Source organism: Eubalaena glacialis, chromosome 8 (assembly GCF_028564815.1).
Source record: "Eubalaena glacialis isolate mEubGla1 chromosome 8, mEubGla1.1.hap2.+ XY, whole genome shotgun sequence".
NCBI lineage: Eukaryota > Metazoa > Chordata > Mammalia > Artiodactyla > Balaenidae > Eubalaena > Eubalaena glacialis.
Window position 1 is genome coordinate 9,818,805 of NC_083723.1, and position 26,820 is coordinate 9,845,624.

Genomic DNA, 26,820 nt, shown 5'->3' on the forward strand with positions numbered 1-26,820 from the left:
GTTAGGACTCGTCACTTTCACTGCCATGGCCCTGGTTCAATGCCTGTTCAGGGATCCCACAAGCCATGAGATGTGGCCAAAAAAAATGTCTTCTAGAAATTATCCTGATAAAATAATGGAGCAGCTTCAGAAATATCTATTTGCCTATAGATATGAGCATATGAATTTGTTCATCATACCATTGTTTATAAGAACAAAAAGTTGAAAATAACCTATTTTTTTTTTATTGAGGTATAGTTGATGTACAATATTATATAAGTTTCGGGTGTACAACATAGTGATTCACAATTTTCAAAGGTTATATTCCATTTATAGTTTTTATAACATATTGGCTATATTCCCTATGCTGTACAAAATATCCTCATAGCTTATTTATTTTATACATAGTAGTTTGTACCTCTTACTCCCCTATCCCTATATTGCCCCCCCCGCTTCCCTCTCCCCATTGGTAACCACTAGTTTGTTCTCTATATCTGTGAGTCTGTTTCTTTTTTGTTATATTCACTAGGTTGTTGTATTTTTTTTTTTTTATAAGGAAGGAACTTTGGGGTTTTATTTATTTATTTATTTATTTATTTATTTATGGCTGTGTTGGGTCTTCGTTTCTGTGCGAGGGCTTTCTCTAGTTGCGGCAAGTGGGGGCCACTCTTCATCGCGGTGCGCGGGCCTCTCACTATCGCGGCCTCTCTTGTTGCGGAGCACAGGCTCCAGACGCGCAGGCTCAGTAGTTGTGGCTCACGGGCCCAGTTGCTCCGCGGCATGTGGGATCTTCCCAGACCAGGGCTCGAACCCGTGTCCCCTGCATTGGCAGGCAGATTCTCAACCACTGCGCCACCAGGGAAGCCCTGTTGTTGTACTTTTTAGTATTTTTATTTGTATTTATTTTGGCCACACCAAGTGGCTTGTGGGAGCTCGGACCCCAGCAGTGAAAGCACCAAGTCCTAACCACAGGACTGCCAGGGAATTCCCTAGATTCCACATGTAAGTGCTATCATATAGTATTTGTCTTTCTCTGACTTATTTCACTTAGCATAATGCCCTCCAGGTCCATCCCTGTTATTGCAAAATGGTAGAACTTCATTCTTTTTTATGGCTGAGTAATATTCTATTGTAGATACATACCACATCTTCTTTATTCATTCATCTGTTGATGGACACAGGTTGCTTCCATATCTTGGCTATTGTAAATAATGCTGCTATGAACACTGAGTGCATGTGTCTTTTCAAATTAGTGTTTTCATTTTCTGCTGATATATCCAGGAGTGGAATCGCTGGGTTACATGGTAGTTGTATTGATATTTTTAGTTTTTTGAGGAACCTCCATACTGTTCTCCATAGTGGTTGCACCAATTTACATTCCCACCAGCAGTGTACAAGGATTCCCTTTTCTCCATATCCTTGCCAACATTTGTAATTTGTGGGGAAATAACTTAAATGTTAATATGAGGTTGTTAATGAGCAATGGGCCGTATGTACAACAGAACATTATGCCACTGTCAAAAAATAAGGAAAGTCTATGATACAGAAAGCTACCCAAGATATTTTGTTTGTTTGTTTTTGGCTGCACCGTGCGGCATGTGGGATCTTAGTTCACCGACGAGGGATCGAACCCATGCCCCCTGCAGTGGAAGCTCAGAGTCTTAACCACTGGACCGCCAGGGAAGTCCCCCTCCCACGATCTATTTTTAAGGGGGAGAAAGAGGATTATGTGGAAGCAAACATAGCATGATCTTATTTATGTAAATATGTGTGTTTATATAGACTCTAAAATAATGTTAACTAAGCTTTTAATAGTGGTTATCAGGAATTCCCTGGTGGTCCAGTGGTTAGGACTCCACGATTCCACTGCAGGGGACACAGGTTCGAACCCTGGTCAGGGAACTAAGATCCTACATGCCCTAAGATCCTGCATGCCATCTGGTGTGGCCAAAAACTAAAGCAACAGCGACAAAACAAACCTAGTGCTTATCTCAGGGCAGGAAGGGGAGGAAGACCTAATAGGAGATTTTTATTTTCTCATTATTATTAGAATTTTTTACAGCAATTCAATTTATTCAGCTTTACAAATGCTTATTTAGTGCCTATTATATGCTAGGCACTGCTTACATATATCATAAAAAATAACAAGTCGACTTCCACTAAAAAAGGAACTTCTCAAATAGCGAAGTAACTAGTAAGAGAGAACTGCACAAAGCAATTAACTTTAGGAAAAATGAGAGGTCAGGTAAGTGAAATGTGAGCAGAATCTTGAAGAAAAAGGAGGAAACAGGGTGGCAGTTGGAGTGGACAGGGGTGGGGGACAGGCTCCGCCCATGTCTTCCCTACCATGCAAACTTCTGGTGCCGGCATCTAGGGCACATTTGTACATTTGGGCAGGGGCAGTGCTCCTGGATGTCATTCCTACACCAACACAGCAGGTGGAGGTGAGTGGACCACGTACACAGATCCACAAACCAAACCAAATTGATCCCTGACCCAGTTTCCCCTGGGCTGGATCCCAGAAACACCTGTGGCACCTCCAGCCCCACTCAACATAAGAGAAGTCAGATGATGGGCGAGTCAGGGTAGAGAGAGACAGGTTAACTGTGGTCGGGCTCCAGTGTTGCCAGCTGCCCTGCGCTCTGGGGCCCTGGAGCACCCTGGTGAGTCAGCCTCTTTTCCTGCCCGGAGCGCCCAGAGGGCAGGGGCCCCGGGACACTCGGGCCAGACTTCGTGTGGCCTTGCACCATGTACAAAGGGGACCTGAATTCTCTCTGAGGACACAAACTACATGCAAGCAGAGCTGTCAGAACTGTAAATAGAACATGATCTCTTCTGCTATAATTTCACCAGCCTGGTCTTTTCTGTATAAGACCCTTTTTAGATCTTGTCTTCCCCATTCTTTTTCTTTTATTTCTTTTTAATGTATAAATCAGAACTTCCCTGGCTGTCCAGTGGTTGAGGGGTGCAGGGGGTGCAGGTTCAATCCCTGGTCAGGGAACAAAGATCCCACATGCTGCGCGGCCAAAAAAAAATGTATAAATCATGTTGTGTGTACAATCTTATTGCCTAGCTTTCAACTTAGTCCTATATCATGAGCATTTAGTTCGGTTCCAACCTCCTTGATATGCCTTATACAATGTTGGGCAAAGTTCCATGCAGTGGAAGTTCCATAATCTGCTTCACTCCTTTATTACTAAGCACTTCTCTCTCCTGAGCTCTTTTTTATCTTTATAATAAGTATGTGGTTTTCCCATGCAAGGAAACCAGGGACCACTGGGAAAATGCCCGACCTAAGGTCAGAGGCAGGGAAAGGTCAAGGTGAGCCCCGAACAGCTTGGGCCAGAAAGCAAGAGTATTCAAGTCCAAATGGGTCGAGGAGCCAGGGTACCAGGGTACCACCTGTCAAACTCGGGTCAATTTAAGTATCAAGTCAATTTAAGTATCAAGAAGAATAATGACAGTAGTTACGACACATTGGACAGAAACAAATCCAAGTCCACAGTGATTCTAAATAACAAAAGTGTATATAAGGGGGGGTCGCTCTTCTTCACAGAATTCCAGGCAATGCATATAGAAGGAAAGATCAAAGGAGGAAAATCACTTTGCAGTGCAATCATGGGCACCGTCAAGGACCCTCAATGGAGGCTAAAACCATGTTGAAATGATGCTGAATGTCCTTACTCTGCAGCCCACTTACAAATACAGTAGGCGAGAGGCCCCTTCACCAAGGGAGGCTGCTGGTTACCACTGAAAATAGCCAATGATGAGACAGCTGACCTTACCATGCAACGAGGCCACTTGGGCAGGACTCCAGACTCTGAGGAGCCCTAGACACAGCAAATGTCTTCCTGGACTCCATATGCACAGATAACTTCTGACAGACCATATAGGGGTCCTTCCTGCTTTCCACCTGTTTAGGCTGTTTGTTTCTTTTAAAGTCAATAACAATAATTAAGAATCGTATTTACAAATAATATGTAAGATACCAATTTTTTAACAGACTTTTTAAAAAGAAACTTTTTTAAGAACAGTTTTAGGCTCATAGGGAAATTGAGGAGAAAGTACAGATATTTCCCATAGATGCCCTGTTCCCCACCCCTGCCCCTGGCCAACCTCCCCCATTATCATCATCCCCCACCAGAGTGGTGCATTTGTTACAATCGATGAAACTACACTGACACATTACAGCCACCCAAACCCACCTTTTACATTAGGGTTCTCTCTCAGTGTTGTATTGATACATTCTATAGGTTTTGACAAATATATAATGACATGTACCCACCATTACAGTATCACACAGAGTATTTTCACTGCCCTAAAAATCCTCTGTGCTCCACCTGTTATCTTTCAGCCCCCAACTCCTGGCAACCACTGATCTTTTTACTGTCTCCATAGTTTTGCCTTTTCCAGAATGTCATATAGTTAGAATTATACAGTATGTATTCTTTTCAGATTGGCTTCTTTCACCTAGTACTATGCATTTAAGGTTCCTCTATGTCTTTTTAAATTTTTTTACTGAAGAACAATTGATGTGCAATATAACAAAAGTTACTGGTGTACAACAGACAGCTCATTTCTTTTTAGTGCTGACTAATATTCCATTGTCTGGTTGTACCGCAGTTTATTTATCTCTTCACCTATTGAAGGGCATCTTGGTGGCTTCCAGATTTTGGCAATTATGAATAAAGCTGCTATAAACATCTGTGTGCAGGTTTTCGTGTGGACATAAATTTTCCACTCCTTTGTGTAAATACCAAGGAGCCCGGGGACTTCCTTGGCAGTCCAATGGTTAAGGCTCCGTGCTTCCACTGCAGGGGGCACGGGTTCGATCCCTGGTTGGGGAACTAAGATCCCGCGTGCCATGTGGCCAAAAAAATTAAAAAAAAACAACAACAGGGAGCCCAGCTGCTGGATTGTATGGTAAGAGTATGTTGAGTTTTATAAGAAACCACCAAACTGTCTTCCAAAGTGGACGGACCATTTTGCATTCGCACCAGCAATGAATGAGGGTTTCTGTCACTTTCGTGTTTTATTTTTTATCATGAGTGTGTATTTACTGTACCAAAGCAGTGTTTCCTGCTCATGTTGCAAGGAAGTCAAGCAGACGGTGACACTGTTGGCAGGTGATGGCTCCTCCACCGAGGCCTCTCCTGTCTTGGGCTCCGGCGGAGAGGGTGGGGGAGAAAAGAGCAGACACCAGCCGCCAGAAACCTCGGGCTCTGTGGTCCTGTGCGGGCTCAGTCAGGAGGAGTTTTGGCTACAGACAGAAACTACCACACAACACTGGCTCTGGCCACATGGACCTATGTTGACATCAGCGGGGTCGGTTCTCCAGTCCAGCTGGCGTTACCAGAGCTTGCTCCACCCCGCTCCACCTCGTGGTCAAATCCTGACAGCCATCCACATCCAGCCTCAGGAAGGAAGAGCAGTGTGGAGAAGGCGGCCCCCTCGCAGTCAGCCAGGGTCCCAGCACCCAAAGGGGGCCACGAGGAGCTGCAGAGGAGCTGGGAAGGGAGCCGCTTCTGGGTGGGGGGGGGCAGGGGTCCAGCTAGAGAGCAGGGTCACTGTGCCCAGGTCTCACGCAGCCACCAGCCATCGAAGCAGATGGCTGAACTCTTCCTCAATCAAACCAGCAAATGCTCCCTGGACACCTGCTGAGTGTCCTAGAGTGGCCCTGCAGGGCACAGTCCCTAGCAGGGGACAGTCACAGGCCAAGTGGAGAAGATGCCAGCAGGAGCTCTGCGTGCTTGCGAGGCGCTTGGCGGTGGGCAGACGCGGCGGCCCTCGGGGAGAATGGGCCAGGCCGCATGCACCTCCGGAAGACAGCTTTGCATCCACCCCATTCGTTCCTGCCTTAATCTCTTCAACAAATGTTTTGGGCACCGGAATAATCCAGGACACAGGAGAGATCTGCTCCCTGCCCTCATGGAGTTCACTGTCTCATGGGGAAAACAGATTAAAAAATTATAGGATCTCCTCTGACCAAGAATGTTTAACCACGCTCTAGACTTCCCTTGTAGGTGACAGGACACACAGGGGATAAAGGAGAAAGTGAACAATGCCAGGAGGGAACAACCAGGTGAATGTGGGACATTCTATAAGGTGACTTGACTGAACTGTTTAAAAAAAAAAAAAATCAATGTAAGGGGAAAACAAGGCCAAAGACTGTTCTAGATTGAATGAGACTAACTAATAACCAGTTGCAAAAGTGAACCTTGATTGAATCCCAGATTGCAAAAAAAAAAAAAAAAAAAAGATGTGATAAAAGGCATTTTAGGACAAATGGGACCTTTGAATATAATAGGTGAAGCTATGGAATTACTGTTCGTTTTCTTAGGTGTGATAATGGTAACATGTTTATAACAGAGAACATTCTTGTTTTTCCAAGATGCGTGCTGAAGTATTTAGAGATGAAGTGTGGGGACTTCCCCGGTGGTCCACTGGTTAGGACTCTGTGCTTCCAGTGCAGGGGGCGTGGGTTTGATCCCTGGTCGGGGAACTAAGATCCTGCATGCTGCACGGTGCAGCCAAAAAAAAAAAAAAGTAGGGATGAAGTGTCTCTCTGCAACTTACTTTCTGAAGCTGGCAACAAAAAAAGTGAGTGTGTGCATTAAAAAATACAGATATATGGAGGGAGTGAGAGGGAACAGTAAAGCAACAGGGCAAAATATTGACAGTTGGTGAATCCAAAGGTTGTGTGGATGTTCACTGTACTATTTTTTAACTTCACAAAGATAAACTATTTAATTGTCTGTAATTGATCAGCTACAATGGGGACCATGACAGCAGCCCACAGGTGAACCATGGCCAGAGCAAGAGGCTCCGACTCATTCTGGAAACAGAGAGCTCCCTGGGGAATCGGCAGTTCAGCCAAAGCCTGAGCTAAGGTAAGACACTGAGAAACCTGGAAATCTTCAGACGGGGTGGGGAGTGGGGAGGCGGAGGTGCTGCCCTCTGTAGCCAGGAAGCCTGGCTGGAGGAGGTGAGGCCAGGCTGGGCTGGCTTTGAGCTAAGGAATGTGGACCTCATCCTGGGGCGTCTGGGGGCCACCTGCACCGCCTTCTGAAAACTGACCCCTCTCTTGGGAAGCACTCATGATCCCACTCTAGTCACGGGGGCCCCCCTAGCTGAGCCAACCAGAGCCAGACCGGAAAGCAAACAGATGGTCAGTGCCTTTCTGTGGTGAGTCAACTTGAGCCAGGCTTGGAAGCTCAGGTCTGGAGAACAAACCTTTCAGAAAGGGGAGAAATGCCATCCTGGGGTGTGCCTGCCCGTGTCCAGCTGTCCCTGATACTGACCAGGGTTCGTGACCTTCCCCAATCAATAGAAATTGACCAGAGGCCAGACAAGAAATGCAGGCAAGGCTTTATTGGGGCCCCTGCTGCAGCAGGGGGGGAGAGAGAACAAGTAACAGTTTCCCTTGCTCGCTCCCCCATGTGGGGGTGAGCTGGTTCCTTATATGGGGTGAGGGTAGGGGTGTGTCCAGGGGTCAAGCTTAGGTGGTTTGCCCACCCCTTTGGTGGTGCTGTGCGCAGGGGGCATGCACAGTACCCTGCTTTTGCTTCTGACACCCTGTTTTTGCTCCTGGCTCTTCAGAAGTGGCAGTTGGGTTTATTTTGGTCTTTTTGTATCTTTTTGTCCATAATTTGCCCCAAGATGGTTCCGAGTGGGTCATGGTCACTTGCAACCTGGGTCGTGGCTAACACCCCATGGAGAGGGTTTCAGCAGAGGAGCACCCTGGCCAGAAAGAGTTGGGTGTCGGAGGCTGGGAAGCGGTGTTAATCACTGCTAGTCATAACTAGGAACAACTTACAGTTAAATGAAAATAAAAACATGAGCTTTAAAGGTCAGTTAACCAAGGTGTGCAGACCTATGATTCACTTATATCAGGTTCAAGACCAGGCTAAATTCATCTCTGGTGATAGGGGCCAGAACAGCAATAGCTGAGGGGGTGGGGGGAATGGTGGAAACATCTGTCTTCACCTGGACAGCAGTTCCACAGGTGTATGACCTTACAGAACTCAGTTCTGTATGTCAACTTAAAAAAGTGGATCAGGCCAGTGGCCAATGACTCCCAACACAAAAGGTAAACAGTAAAAAAAAGAAAAGAAAAAAGACTTCAGCAGTCCCTGGGCCCATGAAACACTCCCTTGATCCTGTCTAGAGACTTCTCCCTCCAACCATCGCCCTGACGTCCTTGCTTCTCTCGTAGAACCCGTGGCAGGCAGGATAAATGGTCTCAGGGGCCACCCAAGCTTGAAAGGTTGTTAAGGAGGACAGGGCTGCAGGGGGTAGAGCTAAGGGGGCAGGGGTGGCAGCCCCTTGCTGCAGGGAGAGGACACAGGCAACTGAGCCTGGAGCGAGAGAAGGCCAGGAACATGGCAGTGCTGCTGGCAGGGAGCTGCTGAGAAGAAACACTCAGGAAGTATTCCCTCCTCTGCAGTGTTTACAAGGGTGGGATAAAGATTGGTATAAGCCTTTAAATGTTAGGATTCACCCATGAAGGCATCTGGTCCCAGTCTTTTCTGTGTTGGGGGAGGTTTGATTAGTGATTCGATCTCCTTACTCATAGGTCTGTTCATATTTTCCGTTTCTTGTTGGGTCAGTTTTGGTAATTTGTATTTTTAGGAATTAGTCCATTTCATCTAAGTTATCTAATTTGTTGGTGCACGATTGTTCATAGTATTCTCTTATCCTTTTAAGGTAAGGTCAGTAGTAATTTCCCCAAGTTTCATTTCAGATTTTAGTCATTTCTTTTCCTTTAGTCAATCTAGCTAAAGGTTTGTTCATTCTGTTGCTTTTCAAAGAAACAACTTTTGCTTACGTTCTCTATTGTCTTCCTAGTCCCTCTGTTCTAATAGTTATTTCCTTCCTTCTGCAAACTCTGGATTTAGTTTCTTTTTTCTACTGCCTTCAGTCAGTTAGGTTAACTGAGTTCTCTTTTTGGTTTTTTTTGTAGTATTCATTCATTCATTCATTCATTCAGCTGTGCTGGGTCTTAGTTGTGGCATGCAGAATCTTTAGTTGGGCATGCGAACTCCCAGCCGCAGCACGTGGGATCTAGTTCCCTGACCAGGGATGGAACCTGAGCCCCCTGCACCGGGAGCACGGAGTCCTAGCCACTGGACCACCAGGGAAGCCCCTCTTTTTAAATGTAGACGTTTACAGCTATAAACTTCCCTCTTTACCACTGCTTTCATTGCGTTTTAGATTTTGGTGTGTAGTGTTTTATCTTGTAATTCATTTGTGATTTCTCCTTTGACCCTCTGTTGAAGAGTGTTCATTTACACATATTTGTGAGTTTTCCTTTCCCTTCTCTTATCTAGCTTCATTCCACTGTGGTCACAGTAGGTACTTTGTATGATTTCTATCTTTTTAATTTATTGAGGCTTGTTTTGCGGCCTAACGTTTGGTCTCTCCTGGAGAACGTCCCACATACACTTAAAAAGAACGTGTACTCTGCTGTTGTTGGGTGTGGTGTGTATCTGTCAGGCCTAGTTAGCTTTTTAAGTTGCATATTTGGTACGTACGTAAGGATATACAACACGAAGCGTAAGGCGAAAACCCATGAAACCACCACTCCCCTTGAGGGTCAGAACACCACTGACACTGTCACTCTCCCCAGACGCACCCCTGTGCTGTCCCCACAGGGAACACTGTGGCCACTGTGTTGACCGCCTTGCCTTCCTTCCTCACTGTCGCACGTGTGCGGATCCCATGAAATGTAGACCTGGTGTCGCGCTTTATAAAAACGGCATCACGCTGCGTGAACTCCCACACCTTGCTTTCATCCCGCAGTTTGAGAAGAGGTGGCCACGGTGACGTCGGGGCTGGGGCGCCCCTCAGACCTTTCCCCACCTCTCCGTGGGTGGAGTCCGAGCAGCCCACCTCCCGATCTCTCCACCCCACCCAGCACGTCACAGGCCCAGGGTGCAGAGCTGCCCCACACAGTGGGACAGCGCTCCCAGCTGTGCCCAATATCCCCCGGAAAGGAGCCCCCCCACCCCCTAGGGGTGGGCTCTGCTGGGTCTGGGCTTCTGGGCAAACCCCGGGGCCTGCCTCTTCGCTCCCTGCGGCACTGGGGGCGCTGTTCCTCCCTCAGCCAGAAAAGCCAGAAGCAAGGCTGCAGAGGGACAGGAAGGCCCACAGCTGGGGTTCCAAAATGTCAGCAGGCAACGTGGAGCCCGCCCACACCGGACGCTCCCCCCCGCGGCAGGTGTCCGGGGGCGCCCTCCCTCCTTCCCCACGGGACGCATAAGCCTTTTCTGCTGGACAGGAAGGCCCTCGGGGCGGCTCGGGGCAGCTAGCACACAGGCGAAGGCACTCGGTCCCGGTCCCTCCTGAGGCCTCTGGCCCCATAGCTGGCTCCCTGCCTGAGGCGAGCCCACGCAGTGACGCGGTGGCAGATGCGTCTCCCAGCCCTGGTGACACTTCACCAAACAGCTCTCCTGCCAAAGCCAACTTGCGAAATTCCAGGGACAAGTAAATTTACCCAGGGTTGCGAACAGCTGGGCCTTGGCTTGGAGCACAGAGCCCCACCCGGGCGCGGGACGCAGGTGGAGCAGGAAGGAGGGACTCGCCAGGTCCACCACGAGGGAGTCCTTTAATAGAGACGGGCAGACAGGGGACACAGCTCGGCCCTGCACAGCTCCTCCTCCCCCACCTGGCGTGGCCCCAGGGTGGACACGGGAGAGGTGTGGTTTTAAAAAACACAGCGAGACCAATTCTTCACTTTCACAGAGAAGGGGAACTCGGGGGAGCCGCCTGCTGAAGACTCTGTACAGGGAGCCGAGTCCGAGCCCCGCCCCCAGCAGGAGGGAGCTTGCTGCCGCCCACCCCTCCCCGCCTGCACAGGGCAAGAGCAGGAGCCCCCGGCTGCAGAGAGGCCCAGCCACCCTACATCTGTCAGCGTTTCTACGCTACGTACACTGTTGTGCTGTAGAGGCCCCACCCCCAGCGTCAGCCTGAAGCCCTGGGCGGGAGGAGGAACCCCCCCCAGCCCCTGCCACAGGAGGCTGGGCGAGACAGGGCCCCGGGACAGAGCAGCCCCGGTCCTCGCCGGCCCAGGGCCAAGGGGTCATTGAAGTAAAAAGGTCAACGCTGGACAAGATGCAGGCCGGTGAGAGCAGGCAGGGGTCAGGGGGCCTGGGGCGAGGCTGAGGGGCCGGGGCGGCAGGTGTGCATGAACCAGGCAGGGCTGGACAAGCATGGGTGGGGTGCGGATGGGGCCAGGGCAGGGACAAGGGCGGGGCTGGGGATCTCATCAAAAACAGTTCTGCAGCTGCAAACTGGGCCAGCGAGCACCACCGCCTAGGGGTCCCCTCCCAGCCAGTGCAGGGCCACCTCCAGCCTCCAGGGCCAGGCGTCGGGGCGCGTCCCGGCTCCAGGTGTACATGTGGGGAGGGCCGCTGGTGTCAGGGGTGGCCGGGCTGGAGAGGAGGGTGTGTGACATCTGCGGGCATGTCCCCCTCGGCCAGGTGGTCGACAGGATCAGTTGTTCTCGAAGAGAGAGAGCAGGTCGTCATTGCTGTTTGTGGGGAGGTCGGGTGGGCCCAGGTAGGACAGCAGCTCGTCAGGGTTAGTCAGTTCTGGGAGCAGCTGAGGACAAAGCAAACCCGCCAGCTTTGGGCCTGGGTCCCCAGCCGGGGCCCCAGGCCCAGCAGGGATGCGGAGCACCCCTCACCCCGACACAGGCTGGCACTGGAGCCCCTCAGCCTGCTCTGCACAGGGGCTCTTCCAGCAAAAGATTGCTCTGTGACCAGGAATCACTTGTGACAAGCTGTCCAAGGACAACATGGGACACCCAGGACCGTGAGGGGTCCCTAATGTGAACAGGGCGAATGCAGAAGGTGGGATCCCACTCCCTGGGATTTTCTGCTTTGAGCTGTGCTTTCCACATTTTTTCACGTTGAACTTTGTATTCATTTATCATGGTCAAGGGACAGTTACCTGTCTTTCATGCACTGATTCTGGCTCACATACCACCTGTGAGTCAGACAGGTCAAATCAGACCCTAAGGCCAGGGTCACCAGCTACAAGCCAAGTCTTCTCAGGGACTCTGCCCATGCCACGGTGGCACCCAGGTCCCCAGGGCCAGGTGTCTGGACACAATCACCCCACGGCTACTCTGGATACCTCACACTCGTCAACACAAGCGCTGACATCACCCGACCAGCTCTCCCTGCGTCTGGAAGTCACGGTGGTGTCACTGTCCTCCCTTCTGTGAAGCGTGTGGACCCTGGGATGACAGATAAGCCACACCCCAGCCCCGGCTCCAAGTGCTCCCCAGCACGGGCCCAGTACTCACGTCCAGGGCCGGTTCCGGGGCCTCCCCTGCCCCAGACACGGGGGGCCCCATCATGCCTGTGGCAGCACTGAAGGCCAGCTCACCGATGGGACCCGAATTCACCGGGCCCAGGGGCTGCCGGGATGCCGGGGGAGGGTTTGGATGGTGCAGCTGGGGCCCTGGGGGGCCTCCAAGGTTGGGGGCGTGCAGCCCTGGAGGCCCAGGGTTATGCGCCGGGTCCAGGTGACCCGCTGGTGCCATCTGAAGGAGGAGAGAAGAACCTAGTAAAATAGCCCAGGGGCTCTCTGGGTGGACAGCTCCTCAGCCCCCCGACTTGGCACTGACCTGGCCTGGGAGGCAGGGGGCAGATTTCTCCGGTGTCAGGAGGCTGCTGGGAATGTCAGATTGATAGGAGACAGGGGGTGGCCCCGGGGTGAACTCAGTAAGGGTCGGCGTGCTGGGCGTGGTGGGCGGGAAGGAGTCGGGGAACGTCCCGGGTCCCAGGAAGCTGGAACCTGAGAGAGGAGAGCCAGGTCCAGGTGAGGGCAGGGGGCTCATGCCGGTAGAGCACGGAAACAGGCCAGCCACAGCGTGGGCAGGACTCACTGAGCTCACCCAGATAACGTCTGACTTTATGGAAGTTGCTATTCGGCAAAGGGCATTTCTTCTCATTGCTGCTGGGGGAACTGGCTGATGACACTGCCAGGAGGCTGCGAGGGGACAGGAATGGGACCCACCACACCCAGACACTCCAACACGCGTGGTCGGACGGGGCCGGTCCGTGGAAGTGTGCCAGCACAGACCTTTGTTCCAGACTACTGGGGAGGTGCGTGCAGCTGCAGCCGGAAGCCCTGCTGCCCATCCCCGCCGGCTCGGCCGAGGCTGCGCCTATGCCACCAAGTCCCCAACCAGGCCCCCAGGCTCGTGGCCCCCGGAGTGACACGTCCACAGGCGGCAGGCTGGTGGGAGAGGACAGATCATTTGCCCAGGGCCATCTGTTTCTAGGGCGAGTCCCCTCTACTCACCCTGGCTGGGGTAATCGCCGGCAGCCGGGGCTGAGGGGGGCTGGAGGGGGGCGAAGGGCGCGGCTCCAGGGCCCAGGGCAGCGATCATCTCCATCACGCTGGGCATGAGCACGTGGGCGGGGCTCACAGTGCGGCAGCGCTTCAGCACCGGCCCGTCTGGCTCCTCCTTGACGTGCACGTCAGGCTTCACAGGCACTGGCTTCCAGCTGCATGTGGGGTCGATGGTGATCTCCTCGTAGTCAGAGCTGGGCGGGGACACGCAGGGCTGGTTACCACCTGTCCTGCTGCCTCTCCTGGCCCCGGGCCATTTTTAGGCAGACCTCCCACTCAAATGCTCGTGGCCACCCAGCACGTTCCACGTGCTCGTGGGCTGCGGGCCTGGGTTGGATGTGGATTCCATCCACGGCCTGGAGTCGAGCCCGCTCCATGCTGGATCAGCATGGGGTGTCTCCCCACCTGTCCCAGGGCTGCCCCCTGCTGACCAAAGAAGCTGGGGTTGCAGGAAGGAGACTCACTTCTGAATGTAAATGAGGATGCCCAGCATGTACTGGTCCACCTCCAAGCCCTCCAGCAATGCCGTCTTGCTGTAGAAAACCAAGGGGACACAGCTCAGAGGGCTGGCCCAACCTCCTCCCGGGCACAGGCCCTGTCACGTCTCAGCCCCCAGTGTGAGGTAACCCTGCGTGACGTCGCTGCACTGAGCCACTCCGTCCCTCCTAGCCTGTGCTGTGAGCCCCACACCCAGTTTGTGGAAGGAAACGCCCATGAACAGCCTCAGAGGAAGTGCCACCCGCCCCCAGAGCCGTGGGGACCGTCTCTGACACACTCACTTGCACACGGGGCACCTCCAGGTCCCTCGCTCACAGTTGAGCTGTAAATAGGACTCCAAGTCGAAGCACTGCAGAGAAAGGGCGAGACAGTTCCTCACACTGGGGCCGGGGCAACCCGGCCATGCCCTGTGGTTTCAGGAATTTGGGGTGTATTTACTGCATGTGTGAGAAGGCTCGGCTCCCAGGCTTTCACCACGGCATCATCCTAACAGATGTAAGAGATGGGACAGCCTACGCAGCCCTCCCTGGGAACGACGTGTGGCCAAAGCAAGAACTGGGCAGCCGTGCTGACAGGGAATGACCTCCAGGACGTGGTGTGGAGGAAAAAATGGCGCAGAGTGATGTTTACCGCTTATGTAACCAAAAGGTGGGCGGGGGGGTGGAGGGTGTGTGCGCACGTACTTGTCTGCACGCAGAGCGTTTCTGCAAAGACAAACCAAGGCACTGCTCCTGGGGGCAGGGCGGGGAGAGGACAGCGCCCTGCATCCGGGATGCCGTTTAAAATCGGAGCCCCGAGAACGCAGTAAAACGGCTGTTATACTTAGAATAATATTAGAAGAAACAAAAGCCCAGTCTGAGGGGAGAAGGCAGGGGACCCAGGCCACCTGCCCACTGGCCGGCCTGTCCTGTCACCTGCCAGCCGAGATGCTCAGAGGCCACACCCGCTGAAGACAGTTAAAGGGCAACAGAAGTTCTGGCAAAGCTCTGCAGTGGCCACCTACCTGAATGTGGCGACAGTCGTGGCCTCGGGCAGGGAGCTGGATCCTGCGGAAGGTGATGGGGCACTTGAGAGACACCTTGATGGCCGTCTGCTCCACCCCGTCCTCTCCGTTGGGCCCAGGGGTGCCAGGGATGGTGCCGCTGCTGAAGTTCCGCTTTACTGACATCAACAGGGGAAAGGAGGACGTGGGTGCGGGCCGCCAAGCGGGAGCCGGCCACTGCTGGCTCAGCACCTCCGAGGGGCGTCCCAGGGCTGACTGCTGCTCCCTGCACGCAGCCCCCGCCCCAGAGGAGGCAGCCTTGTCTGTCATGGGGCCGGCTGCCTGGGGCCAAGGAGAGCAAGGGCCACTCACTCTTGGTGATGCAGTGCTCGGCAGGCAGGAGGCGCTTCTTGAGGAGACCCTGCAGCACCGAGCGGACGGCCGGCCGGTGCACCAGCTGCAGCACGAAGAGGTGGGACTGCAACAGGAGGATGCGGTCAGCGGGACGTGGCCCGGGGAGGCGCATCGCAGGCCCGTTCTCCTCTTGTGGCTAACGCACAGGCAGGCCACCTGCTGCCCCTCCCCGGGGAGCCCAGGGGACCAGGCCCACACCTATCTGGAAAGCTCACTGTGTGTCTGCACCAACCACGGCCTCTCCGTCGAAACACAATTATCTGAAAGGCCCCTGAATGTGCCCTGCCTACAGCATCCACCTTTATCTACGCTGGTCCAAGTGAGAACATCCCAGAACTGCATCGGGGCTGCCCCACCTCTGCCCCCTCCCACCCGGGCTGATCAGTGCCGTGCAGCTAAGTGCACCCTGCCTCTTCTAGTCCTGGATCCGGAGCCTGCTGGAACCTGAATGGCACCTTAACAAAGATTCAGGGCCAGCTGGGACTCAGGACCCTGTGAGCTTCCTCCAGGGAAGAGGCAGGCTCAGCTAGTTTCTCTTACATAATTAACACGAGCATCAAATTTAGTTACTGAACCTAACCCGAAAGCAGCAAGGGCATTTTTATTTGAGACCCTTTACTTACAAGGCCCAGGATGGGAAAAAGGAGAGCCAGTGCCTTTTTCTTTAGCCATGACGCCCCCAACCCAGCCCCGCGAAGGGCACTCACGCAGCAGCAGGCCGTGACGGTGATCTGGATGGTGTTGCGGCCCGGCTGGCACACGTGCTTCAGGTAGAGGGGCTTGTGGGAGGTCTTGTTGTCACCGCGCTCGATGGTAAGTGGGGTGGCGTTGACGCTGACCTGCACCGAGGCCGGCCAGTTGGTGTTCATCTGCCGGTCCTCGTGGTGGTAGCACTTGAACTGCAGCTCCAGGTCAGGCCTGCACGGGGAGGATGGATGCTGAGAGCGAGCGGGCGGTATGAGGGGCTGCGAGCTGGGGGCGGGCACCCGCTCACCTCAGCATCAGGGTCTTGTAGACGGAGTCACGGAGCTGGAAGGCGTGATTGCTCACGGCCAGGTTGTGCTGCAGGCGGAAGGGCTCCAGGACCACCCCGTCCCGCACGGGGAAGGTCAGCCGCAGCTCGTCACAGGGGCCGCCGCCTGGAAGCAGGCCATGCTGGTGTGAGCAGCCTGCCCCTGCCCCATCGCGGGGACCGCGGCCCCTCCTCCCCTTCCATGGGGCTGGGGCTTGGGCAGCATCTCTCCTGGGACCCTGGGCTCAGCCTCCACCTCCAACGGGAACAGAGCTTGGTGTCCCGCCATTCCGTCCTGCTTCAGTATGAGCCCCGAGAATGATCCCTGAATCATGACCGGAGAACATGCCCCACCAACCCAAAAAGATGGCGCCTCTGGTGCTTTCAGAGGGGGTAGGAGGCAGAAGAGGTGTGAACGGGCCACCTGCCGTCACCCTAGTGCTCAAGCTAGGGTTTTAGGACCCGCAACTGCTGCTGCAGTTGTCTCCCGGAAAGCAGGAGTTCTTACCCAGGAGTGGGCTTCAGGGGGGCCCTGAAACCATACACAAAACTTTGTGCATGTGGCTATTGTTCTACAGAGAAGACGGATGCCTCAAATGGATTTGCAAAGAGGTCCATTCACAGAAAATGAAGGTGAAGGCCCCCCCCGCCGCCCCCGCCAAGGTCCCTGCAGGACTCTCTGGAGCTCTGCCCATCTGTCCTGAGAGCAGACCTCACTCACCAGGTGGTGACGGGTGCAGGCTGCTCACGCTGGGCTTGAGGTCGGGCAGGAAGGGAGACTTCACCTCCTGGCTGGTGGACATGTAGGGGATGCTGCTGCCGGGGGTCATGGGCGGCGTGGGGCTCCCTGGCAGTGGGGAGCTGGGGTAGCCGGGGATGGAACGGGCGGGCTGTGGGGTTGAGCAAACAGTCAAGGTGGAGTGGTGTAGGGGTGGAGTTTGTTCTCGGAGCGCCCAATGGGAACGGTCAGACCAGGAACGGGCAGGGAGTCCACGCTTCCTCCTGCCTGGGCGCCCTCTCTCCAGGCACCCACCCCATGAGCCTCCCGCCCGCCTGCCCGCCTGCCCCGCCGCCCATACCCCACTCAGGCTGGGCTGGCTGTAGCTGACGCTCCCCCCGTTGAAGCTGGCACCCTGCCCGCTGAACTGCTCTGCGGGCTGCAGGAGAGAAAACCGCGTGTGCCTGGGACTGCCGCCTGCCCCTGAGCCAGGGCCCTGGACTTGACCCTAGGAGAGGGCTGGGGACAGGGGGCCCACCACACGCACGGGTGTTGGCTTCTTTCTTCTTTATACACTTTTTGTGTCTTCTAAATAATCTACAGGGAGCACATGCTGATTTCATAATTTTAAGAATGACCACTACAGAAAAAGAGCTGACCCCACGCATCAGAGGGGTTTACGGGGAAGCCAGAGAGAGGCCGAAAGGACACAGGTACACACAACTCTCCGCCCTCCAGCGGCACTCTTATCGCTCGGGCCCCTCCCCTCACGAGCTCCTGGCCCCTCTGGCCTGTCCCCTCGCTGGGCTTCTCTGCAGCAAGCAGAGGGGATGGGGACACTCAGGTGGCGTGGGTGCCTGCCTGCTGCTCCCTACACCGAATCTCACAGAGGAGCCTTTCATACCTGGACTCCCCTCCTGGGAGCTGCCCTACACTGATCAGGGCCCCCGGGAAGCTCCTGGTTGCTCGGTCACCCAAGCACACGCGAGCCCACTCCCCAGCCAGCCCCGGCTGCCACAAGGTCCGCCTGTGTCCCGCAGGGCTTGGCGTGGGCCAGCAGGGGCTGCAGAGGCCCGGGAGGAGCGGCCCTACCTTGTAGTGCAGTCCCGCGGGGCTGGGGGTGGACAGGGACGGGCCCGCACCCTGCTGCAGGGGCAGCCTGTGCCCCGGGTAGGAGGACGGGGCGGGGGGCTGCCCGGGGCCAGGCGCGTACTGGGTGGCGGCGGGCGTGTACTGGCCTCCTGGCAGGTACTGCTGCCCGGGATACACCTGAAGGAGGAAAGAGGCAAAATGGCCAGAAGAGGTATTGGGGAAGCCCGTTCCCAGGGAGGGATGGCGGTACCCACCCTGTCAGGCACAGCCGGTTCTCCCTCCAGACAACGGCTCTGAGGGCGCTTGAGGTGGGGGGCCTGGCCACTCACCTCACTGGAGTAGGCTCTCTTGACGCCCTGTCGGGGCAGGGGCTGGGCCTGGGGGGGCCCAGGGTACCCGTGCTGGGGCAGGCGCTGCCCTGCATACAGGGGCGCCAGGCCCGCTGCCCGGGTGGGGTTCATGCCCATGGGGCTCATGCCGGAGGGGCCCATCAGCCCTCCCACGCTGGCAGGGTTCATGCTGCTGGGGACACTGGGCCCCCGGGGAACGCCGTGCTGCAGGAACTGGCTGTTAAAAGACTGTCCGGCCCCCATCTGGGAAGAGAAGAGAGGAACCATCCAGGCCTTACCCACCTCTGTGGGCGCCAGCCTTGTGCCCGCCCCCTGCAGGCGGGCTCCCCCCTCGCCCCCCCCGCCGGCCCGGGTCCTCTCCCCTCAGCTCCCCACTCCATTCCCGCCTCATCTTCATCGGCCCCGGCACACAGCGTGCGTGTCCCCAAGGCCTCAATCCTGGCTGCCTGACAAGTCCCTGCCTTCTGGACCAACGCACACGGGCCGCACAGGAGGAGCTGCGGGGCCTCACCGCTCCGTACTGGCTCAGCTCCTGGCTCTGCTTCTCCTGGAGGGCGGCCACGGTGGCCGTGGCCGTGGCTGTGGCCGTGGCGGCAGCAGCAGCCACAGCAGCAGCCGCCGCCGCTTGAGTGAAGTCGGTGGAGGGCCGTGCGGCGTGTGAGGGGAGGCCCAGGCTCCCCGGCCCCCCCGGGCCACCCGCATACCTGTAACAGACAGACGGCTCGGCTCAGAAGCGCTCCCCTGCCACCTCCCGGGGGGTACACGGCACCCGAGGGGAGCCCCATTCTTCCCCACACCCGCCCCTCGTTAGCTCGGGAGCCGGCAGGAGCAGCAGAGATGCAACGTTCAGCACATCAGTGTCACACAGCTCCCAGACGCCCAGCAAGTTAGCAGCGTCGCCCCCAGAGGGCTCCTAGCACGCCTGCCAGGGGAGGGGTCCTGCTTACCCAGTGGTGAAGCCGGGGCCCCCGGGGTAGCCCCCGCGGCCGTACACCCCTTGCTGCACGTAGCCCTTGTTGGCACCGCCCTCACCGAACGCCTGCTGTCCCAGACACTGTGGGGAGTTCAGGGCAGAGCTGCCGCCTGCCATGCCGGGCATCATGGAGCTGCCGGGGGGGCTCCCTGCGGGGCCCATAGGGTTCCCCAAAACCTACAAGGAAGCAAGAAGCACTAAAGGACACCATCCAAACAACTTGCTTCATGCTGTGGTCCTAAAGTGCCGGAAAGGAGAGGCCGGGTAGGTGAGGAGGTGGAGGTGGGGGCAGAGGGGAGGGTGGCCCAATGGGGGGGCAGCTGCTCACAGGTGGGGTGTGGAGGCCAGGCGAAGACAGGAGGAGGAGATCCCACGCCACGTGTGGAAGGACTGGTCTCTGAGGACGTGGGAGACTCAGGAAGCCCTGGCTCCACTTCTCCGAGATCTGAGGGGGGGCTCTGGCGCCTCTCGGGGCGGGGCCCAGGTGTGGGCTCACCTGACTCTGAGCCGCGTTGCCGACTCCCCACACGGTTGTGACCACGGACAGCGATCCTGCTGGCTGAGTGGCACTCTGTTGCCAAGGCACCGCCTCATAAGCGAATGGACCATCACTGCAAGGAGAGGGGCAGGCGGGGAGGCTCGGTCAGGAGGCCGCAGGTGCCTAGAACCCCGCCTGGGAAGAAGCGAAGGCTGGGAGCAGAGGGGTCCTGCTCTACCACCCACCCGTGTCCTGGGGCCCGAGAGGGGAGGGCAGCAGGAGACCCCACTCACCCGTGTGGCGCGGGGGGCAGGGCGGGTTTCATGGGGTTCATGGGGTTCATTGGCTTGGGAGCAGCCTAAAGGCCAGGTCTGTGGGTGGCAGGAAGCAGCCCTCACTGGTGCTTACGTGGGACTCAGATGCTCTGGCTGCTAGGACAGGAGGGAAGGAAGTCAGTGGAGATGCCGCCGGGAGACCCCTGTCAGCACCAAGCCCCGTCCTTCCTCTGCTCCAAGCGATGAAGGGTAGGGCAGGTGAGACCGGGACCCGGGGACCCGCTCAGGGGGCTCAGGGCAGCCCGGCATTGGCCCTACCCGCATTGCCCACCCTGGCAGATCTCTGCCCTCCCCAGCCCCAGCCCGGAAGCCAGCACTGACCCTTTCTGGCCGGGCCCTGGTACCTGGAGCCCCCGGAACGGTTCTGGAAGCAGGCTTTCTGATCCCCCAAACTTTCCACGTTCTCCCTCCCCGACACGAAAGCCTGGATACGCATAAAAGCCAGGGGACATCCAGGACCCAGCTGCCAGAATCCCCGGCCTCCACCCCACCCGAGGCCCGGGGGCGGAGGACAAGGCCAGAGGCCGATGGAGGGCCAGCCAGCAGGCGTCACCTGCTCAGGGTCTAGGGCCTGCCCACTATGGGGAGGGGCCTCTGCATGCCGGGGCGGGGGCGGGGGGGGGGGGCGCCCCCCCGCAAGGTCAGCTAACCTGCAGCCTGGGGCCGGGCGGGGGGAGCGGGACGCCTGCCGGAACTAGGTGTGGAGCCAGCAGCCCATCCCTGGCTGGCAGCCCCACAGCCCCAGGGCTTCTCCCCAGGGCAGCAGAAGGGCGACGTGCGCACAGGGGCAAGGCAGGCAGACTGACCCCCACAGATCGCAGTGACACTCACGATGAGCTCCCAACAAGGCGGGGACGCACACACAGCGCAAAGGGCGAAGGGTTGGTGGGCACCCAACGGACATGGCAAGGGGCCAGTGGGGACACAGCAGCCGTGGCCGGGGGACACGCATGGAACCTGTGTGCCTGTGCTGGGATGGGGCACCGCTTCCTCCCACTATGTGGGGCTGGCTCTCTTCCCCTTAGCACCTCCGAAAACGAGCGAGGCAGCGGCCGGCTGCTCCTCCCGGCTGCCAACGCCTTCCGACACCTCCACAAGCAAACCCTTCACCAACCAGGCCTAGGGCCCTTGCTGGCACCGCCAGGGCCACCTCCCACGCGCACCTCCACCCAGCCTAACCACAGAGGCACGCTGGCTGTGGTTCTCAGGGGGTCTCCGGGGAGGCCCGTCTGCCTTCTTTGGGTCGAGGTTCCATCCTAGAGCACCACTGCCTTTTAGGGGCTGCAAGGCCTCACGTGCACAGACACACCACCTGGGCAAGCTAACTTCTGGTGGCTCAATCCCGCCGCCTCAGCACTCACAGTGCCACCCACCCAACCCCAAGGCTCGCATTCCTGAGCGCTGACCAGGACCTCACGATCAGGGCAGCCCAAGCGAGGCAGGATTATATCATCACGTCCTCTGCAAATACACTCCTGAAGGCGGCACGCTGGGGACGAGTCCCTGACCAGGGACCCAGCGCAGGTGAGGGATACAGTGGGGGCTGTGACTTGGGCCCAAGGCCTCCCACAGAGCACTGGGGTGAGTGGTTCCCAGAATCGCAGCAGAGCCAGGGCTGGGAGGGAAGGTGACGGACCGGTCAGACAAGAGGAGGAGTGAGGCAGCTGGCGTGCCTGCCCACCTCACGCCTGGCCCTGCTCTCCTTCCTGACGCCCCTCCCAGAGGAGTCGGGCCCCAGACCATATGCCAACCAGGAAGCAAAGGCCAAAAAAGCAGGCGGCCGGTGGCTCCAGAAGGCTCAGGGGCCCCTGGACTCAGCCCTCGGAGCCAGAATCACCCAGCCAGGCAAGGGAAGACTGGCTGTCCCCAGTGAGGACAATCACCAGGATGGTGACACTGCAGTGGGAGGTTGGGGGCGGGGAGCGCTGCCAACAGCCGGAAACGCCCCCTAAACCTGCTGAGTGGGGCCTGGAGCAACACGCAGCGTTTTCAGGACTTAGAATATAGGTGGGCTACTCTAGACTGTGGTATTGGTAGAAGGACAGACACAAAGGTCAATGGGACAAACTAGAGAACCCAAGACAGACCCAGACAAGAGTTTCTGACAAAGGTGCAAAAAATATGCACTGGGGGAAGGACAGCATTTTCAACAAATGTGCTGGAGCTATTGGACATTCACAAGCAAAAGACAAAAACAAAACAAAACAAAAAACCCCTAAACTTCACATCTTATACAGAAACTAACTCGAAGTGGGTCACAGATTTAAATGTACAGCACAAAACCGTAAGAACTTTCTTAGATTTGACACCAAAAGCATGATCCATAAAAGGAAAAACTGAAAACTTTTGTTCTGTGAAAGACCCTGCTAAGAGGATGAAAAGACAAGCTGTAGACTGGAAGAAATATCTGCAAGCCACATATCTGACAAAAGACTAGTATCTAGAGTATATAAAGAATTCTCAAAACGCGAAAGTTAAAAAAAATTAGAAAATAGGCAAAAGACACAAAAAGACATTTCACCAAAGAAGAAATACAGATGGCAAATAAGCACATGAAAAGATGTTCAACATCACTGGCCATCAGAGAAATGCAAATTAAAACCACATTGAGGTATCACTACACACCTATCACCATGGCTGAAATAAGAAATAGTGATACCACCAAATGCTGGCTAGGAGAAACTGGATCTCTCGTGCATGGCTGGTGGGAATATAAAATGGTACAACCACTCTGAAAAACGATTCGGTAGTTTCTTATAAAACTAAGCATGCAGCTACTATACAACCCAGCAACTGCACTCCTGAACATGTATCTCAGAGAAGTGTAAACTTATGTTCACACAAAAATCTGTACGTGAATGTTTCCAGCAGCTTTATTCCTAATAGCCAAAGAATGGAAACCCAGATGTCCCTCAGCGGTGAAGAGTTAACCAACTGTGAGCCTGGAGGCATAAAAAGGAAGAGCTACTGATACAGGCACCAACCTGCAGGAATCGCCACAGAATCATGCTGTGTGGAAAAAGCCAGTCCCCAAAGGTTACACACTGTATGATTCCCTTTATATAACATCCTTGAAATGACAAAATTATAGAAATGGAGAGCACACTGGTGGTTGCCAGGGGTTAAACGTGGGGAGAAGGGAAGCGAGTGGGAATATAAGAAGGTGGGGATGGAAATACACGTATCTCAACTGTATTGATGGAGTTAGTACCTTCCTGTGATATTGTGCTACAGTTCTGCAAGATGTTACCACTAGGGAAAGCCAGTAAAGGATACAGAGCTCTCTGTGTTATTTCTTATTATAAATCTATAATTCTCTCAAAATAAAAATTTATTTAATGTACAACCATGACCAGCTCTCTCTCCCCACAGAGATGCCCAGGGCAATCCTTTCCCAAAGCTGGTTAGATTGGCCAGGCCCACTCTGCTGTCCCGGAAGCAAAGGACAGGGAAGAGCAGGAGGAAGACGGGAAGACAGGCCCCCTGGCCTGGGTCAGAGCCTCAGGGCAGGTGGTGCACGCCCGAATCTGGGACTGCTCAGCCCCACTCTGAGTTCGCAGGGTGGGGTGGGGCCTAAGACGTGCATTTCTAACAAGTCTGCAGGTGCTGCCGCTGCTGGTACTGGGACCACAGTCTGAGAGCCCTGGGGAGCTGGGGAGGAGGGGGACAGGGCAGGTGCAGGGCGGGGGCCCCCGTGGAGGGTACTGGCCTGGGGCCCAGGGCAGCTTCCTACATCACGTGACTTTGGGGAATTCCACCCCCACGACTTCTCTGCTGTGGACGAGACCACAGACATTTCCAGTTCCCCCTGAGCTTTCTGTGCGGGGGCAGTGACTTCCTGACTTCCTGCCAAGCTCCTGAACCAAGTCTGGTCTCCTCCCTGAGAAGCCCCAAACTCTCCAGGTCAGGGACCCCGTGACCCTCTGCTCCTGACAAAGGGAGAGGCATGCTGTGAGCGCAGACCCTCCTCCCACCTCCTGGCCTCAGAGGTAGAGGTAAGAAAGAGCTTGGGTGTGTGTGCTTCCTGCCAGCTGGGGGCTCTCCCTGTACACGGACACTCGCTGGAAGCCAGGACCTCGGCAGAACGTCCTGGCTTGAGGTCAGTCTAGAAGGCCACAGGGTTTTCTGGGGGTCAGATTACATCTTCCTCCCGAAAAAGAGCTACAGACAGCTCACTACCCAGACCCTTCTTCCCCAGGACCTCACAGTGCCTGCACCGCAGTCTCCAAAGGCAGACGTTAACATGGGTCCGCCCTCTTCTACCTCCGCTCCATTACCCCGGCCTAGTCACCCAGGAGCAGCAGGCCCCACGACACACCACCCGACCCCAGGAGGGCAGGGACTCGCTGCCTCCCCCCGCAGCGGGGGGCCCACAGTTCCCAAGGTTCCAGTGACGAGCCCCAGCCAGAGGAACACCGGACACGCTCAGAGAACGGAGAATGACAGCTCGAGCATCGCAGGACACAAAGAGGGGGGCTCACGTGTTCCAGTGGCTGAAAGTCCTGCCCCTCTACTTGGGAGGCCACACACTGACTGGCGTAAGTGTTAAGAGTTCATCCAGGGGCTTCCCTGGTGGCGCAGTGGTTGAGAATCCGCCTGCCAATGCAGGGAACATGGGTCGAGCCCTGGTCCGGGAAGATCCCACATGCCGCAGAGCAACGAAGCCCGTGCGCCACAACTACTGAGCCCGCGTGCTGCAACTACTGAAGCCGGCGCGCCTAGAGCCCGTGCTCCACAGCAAGAGAAGCCACCGCAATGAGAAGCCTGCGTACTGCAATGAAGAGAAGCCCCCGCTCGCTGCAACTAGAGAAAGCCCGCGCGCAGCAACGAAGACCCAACACAGCCAAAATAAATAAATTAAATAAATAAATTTAAAAAAAAAAGAGTTCATCCAAAATGCCCAGGAATGAGCATTTCTGAATGGCCCAGGTGTGGGTCATTTTAGAGAACAGTTGAAGGGTTGCACTCTTCTGGGCCTCAGTTTACAATGTGTAAAATAGGTACGTGGTGGTCACTCTAGGACTAGGAAAAGGGAGAACACGTGACCACCTTTAAGTCATCAGCCCCGGCTCCCATCCTGGACCCAAGCGCTAGTGGACACTCCATGGGGAGGCCTGGCTGCCCTTGGCGATCAATCCAATGATCAGAAATCCTCCCCAGGCATACCCTACCAGTCTTTCACGAGTGGCTCTGAATCTGTCATTCATCATCTCACCTTTCTCTTCCCAGCCACGAACCACCCTCTGGGTGTGACAAGTCCCCAAGGCCAGTACTCACTGGGTGAGGCTGAGATTCCTTCACTTATCCTGTTACCTCTCTCAAGCTTCTTCAAGGGAAGCTCTCTGGTTCTAGTATGACAGGATTTGGTGGGTGAGTCTGTGTTCGCCCTATCAACTGTCTTACAGATCGAGTCACATGTTCTGTGTATGTCCCTGTGAAATCTTCTGAGATAATATTATACAAATGACTTAAAGACATCACCATGGATATTCTGCAACTATCGGGAAGAGAGTATGGGGAGCAGGCTGTAGGGGAGCAGGTCAGGGGGGAAAGGGGAGCAGGTCGGGGGGAGGTGGGGAAGGTCCGGAGGAGCAGGGCAGGGGTAGCAGGGTAGCGGGGGGGGGGGGGGACAGGGCAGCGGGGAACAGATGCGGGAGGCTAGGGCAAGACACGCCGGGGGGCAGGACACCCTCCCGCCTGAGCTTCAATATGTCCTGTTGGGAACAGGGTATCTCCACCAAAAGCACGGCTGGGGGTGGAAGGTCAGGGTCGCCAGCCCCAGAGCATATCTCCGCGGACCTTACATCCGCGTGCCGGCGGCGCGCACGGCCCGGAGGGGCCCGAAAGGTGAGCCTTCAGGCCACAGCGCGGAGAAGAGGCAGCGGGACCAGCTTGGGCGAGGGCCCGGGTCAGCCTCCTGCCCCAGACCCCTCGGGCGCTCGGCCGGATTCCGGCCAGCCCCAACAAAGGCTCAGGTGAAGGGTCGCCTCGGCGCGCACGGGGCCAGTCGGCCCAGGACCACGACGCACGCGCGGCAGGTGCGGCAGGTGGGCGGCAGGGCCGGCTCCAGCCCCGCCGGGGCCCCGCCGAGGCGCTGCAGAGCCGGGCCCGGGGACGCCGCACCTGCCGCCGCCCGCACCTGCCGCACCTGCCGCCCCCGCCGCCCGCACCTGCCCGCCCGGTCCGCTCACCTCCAAGCGGCCCGGCCCGGCCCCTCGCCGCCGCGGCCCCCGGTCCGCGCCGCTCCATGCGCTCAGCCCGCCCTCAGCGCCGCCCGCCGCCCCGGGGCCGCCACCATCCCCGCCATCTCGCCGCCGCCCGCTCCGAGGGCACAATGGAGCCGCCGCGCTGCTCATGCATATGCATGACGCCGCGCGCCGGCCCCGCCCCCAGGCCAGAGCAGTGGAGCCCCGAGCCGGCGCTCAGGAGCGAGTGGCCGCGGGCCTGCGCAGGCCAGGGCGGCGGGCCGGGCGGCGGGCCGGGTGGCGGGCCGGGCGGGGGCGGGGCGGGGAGGGAGGGCGGGTTGGGGGCGACCTGCGCTCCCCGCCCCCTTCACACCTTTCCAAACGCGGCGTCTGCAGAGTCACCCGCGCTTCCTCTTCGTTCTCCGCCGGGGCGGGGCGG

General features: G+C 56.4%; 1 protein-coding gene across 10 annotated transcripts; it reads right to left on the reverse strand.

Moving 5' to 3' along the window:
• Positions 1–10,566: 10,566 nt before the first annotated feature.
• On the reverse strand, positions 10,567–26,813 carry ZMIZ2 (zinc finger MIZ-type containing 2). Of its 10 annotated transcripts, none has more exons than XM_061198374.1 (20): positions 26,388–26,509; positions 20,541–20,620; positions 20,155–20,289; positions 19,880–19,994; positions 19,358–19,560; positions 18,889–19,114; positions 18,390–18,653; positions 18,061–18,237; positions 17,330–17,407; positions 16,972–17,140; positions 16,233–16,377; positions 15,946–16,156; positions 15,197–15,302; positions 14,846–15,003; positions 14,124–14,191; positions 13,809–13,877; positions 13,294–13,538; positions 12,614–12,783; positions 12,290–12,529; positions 10,567–11,580 (listed from the first exon to the last, which is right to left on the reverse strand). In XM_061198374.1, exons 3-20 carry the CDS (start codon positions 20,202–20,204, stop codon positions 11,473–11,475), a joined length of 2,802 nt encoding a protein of 933 aa, XP_061054357.1. In that variant the 5' UTR covers positions 20,205–20,289; positions 20,541–20,620; positions 26,388–26,509; the 3' UTR covers positions 10,567–11,472. The 10 variants fall into 10 exon arrangements, 9 of the variants coding, with proteins under 9 accessions (XP_061054357.1, XP_061054354.1, XP_061054356.1 ...); XM_061198371.1 differs by having other exon boundaries at positions 20,518–20,620; XM_061198373.1 differs by lacking the exons at positions 20,541–20,620; positions 26,388–26,509 and adding an exon at positions 26,755–26,813.
• Positions 26,814–26,820: the final 7 nt, after the last annotated feature.

What these genes read in the sequence shown, in the direction of transcription:
- ZMIZ2 (XM_061198373.1), bottom strand. Translation starts at nt 20,204, where the DNA reads ATGAACCCCATGAACCCCATGAAACCCGCCCTGCCCCCCGCGCCACAC. An exon ending in GCCAGCCCAGCCTGAGTGGG is followed by an intron (nt 17,141 to 17,329) that starts GTATGGGCGGCG and finishes TCAACCCCACAG; the next exon opens with CCCGCCCGTTCCATCCCCGG. An exon ending in CCCCCTGCCTCCCAGGCCAG is followed by an intron (nt 12,530 to 12,613) that starts GTCAGTGCCAAG and finishes CTCCTCCTTCAG; the next exon opens with ATGGCACCAGCGGGTCACCT.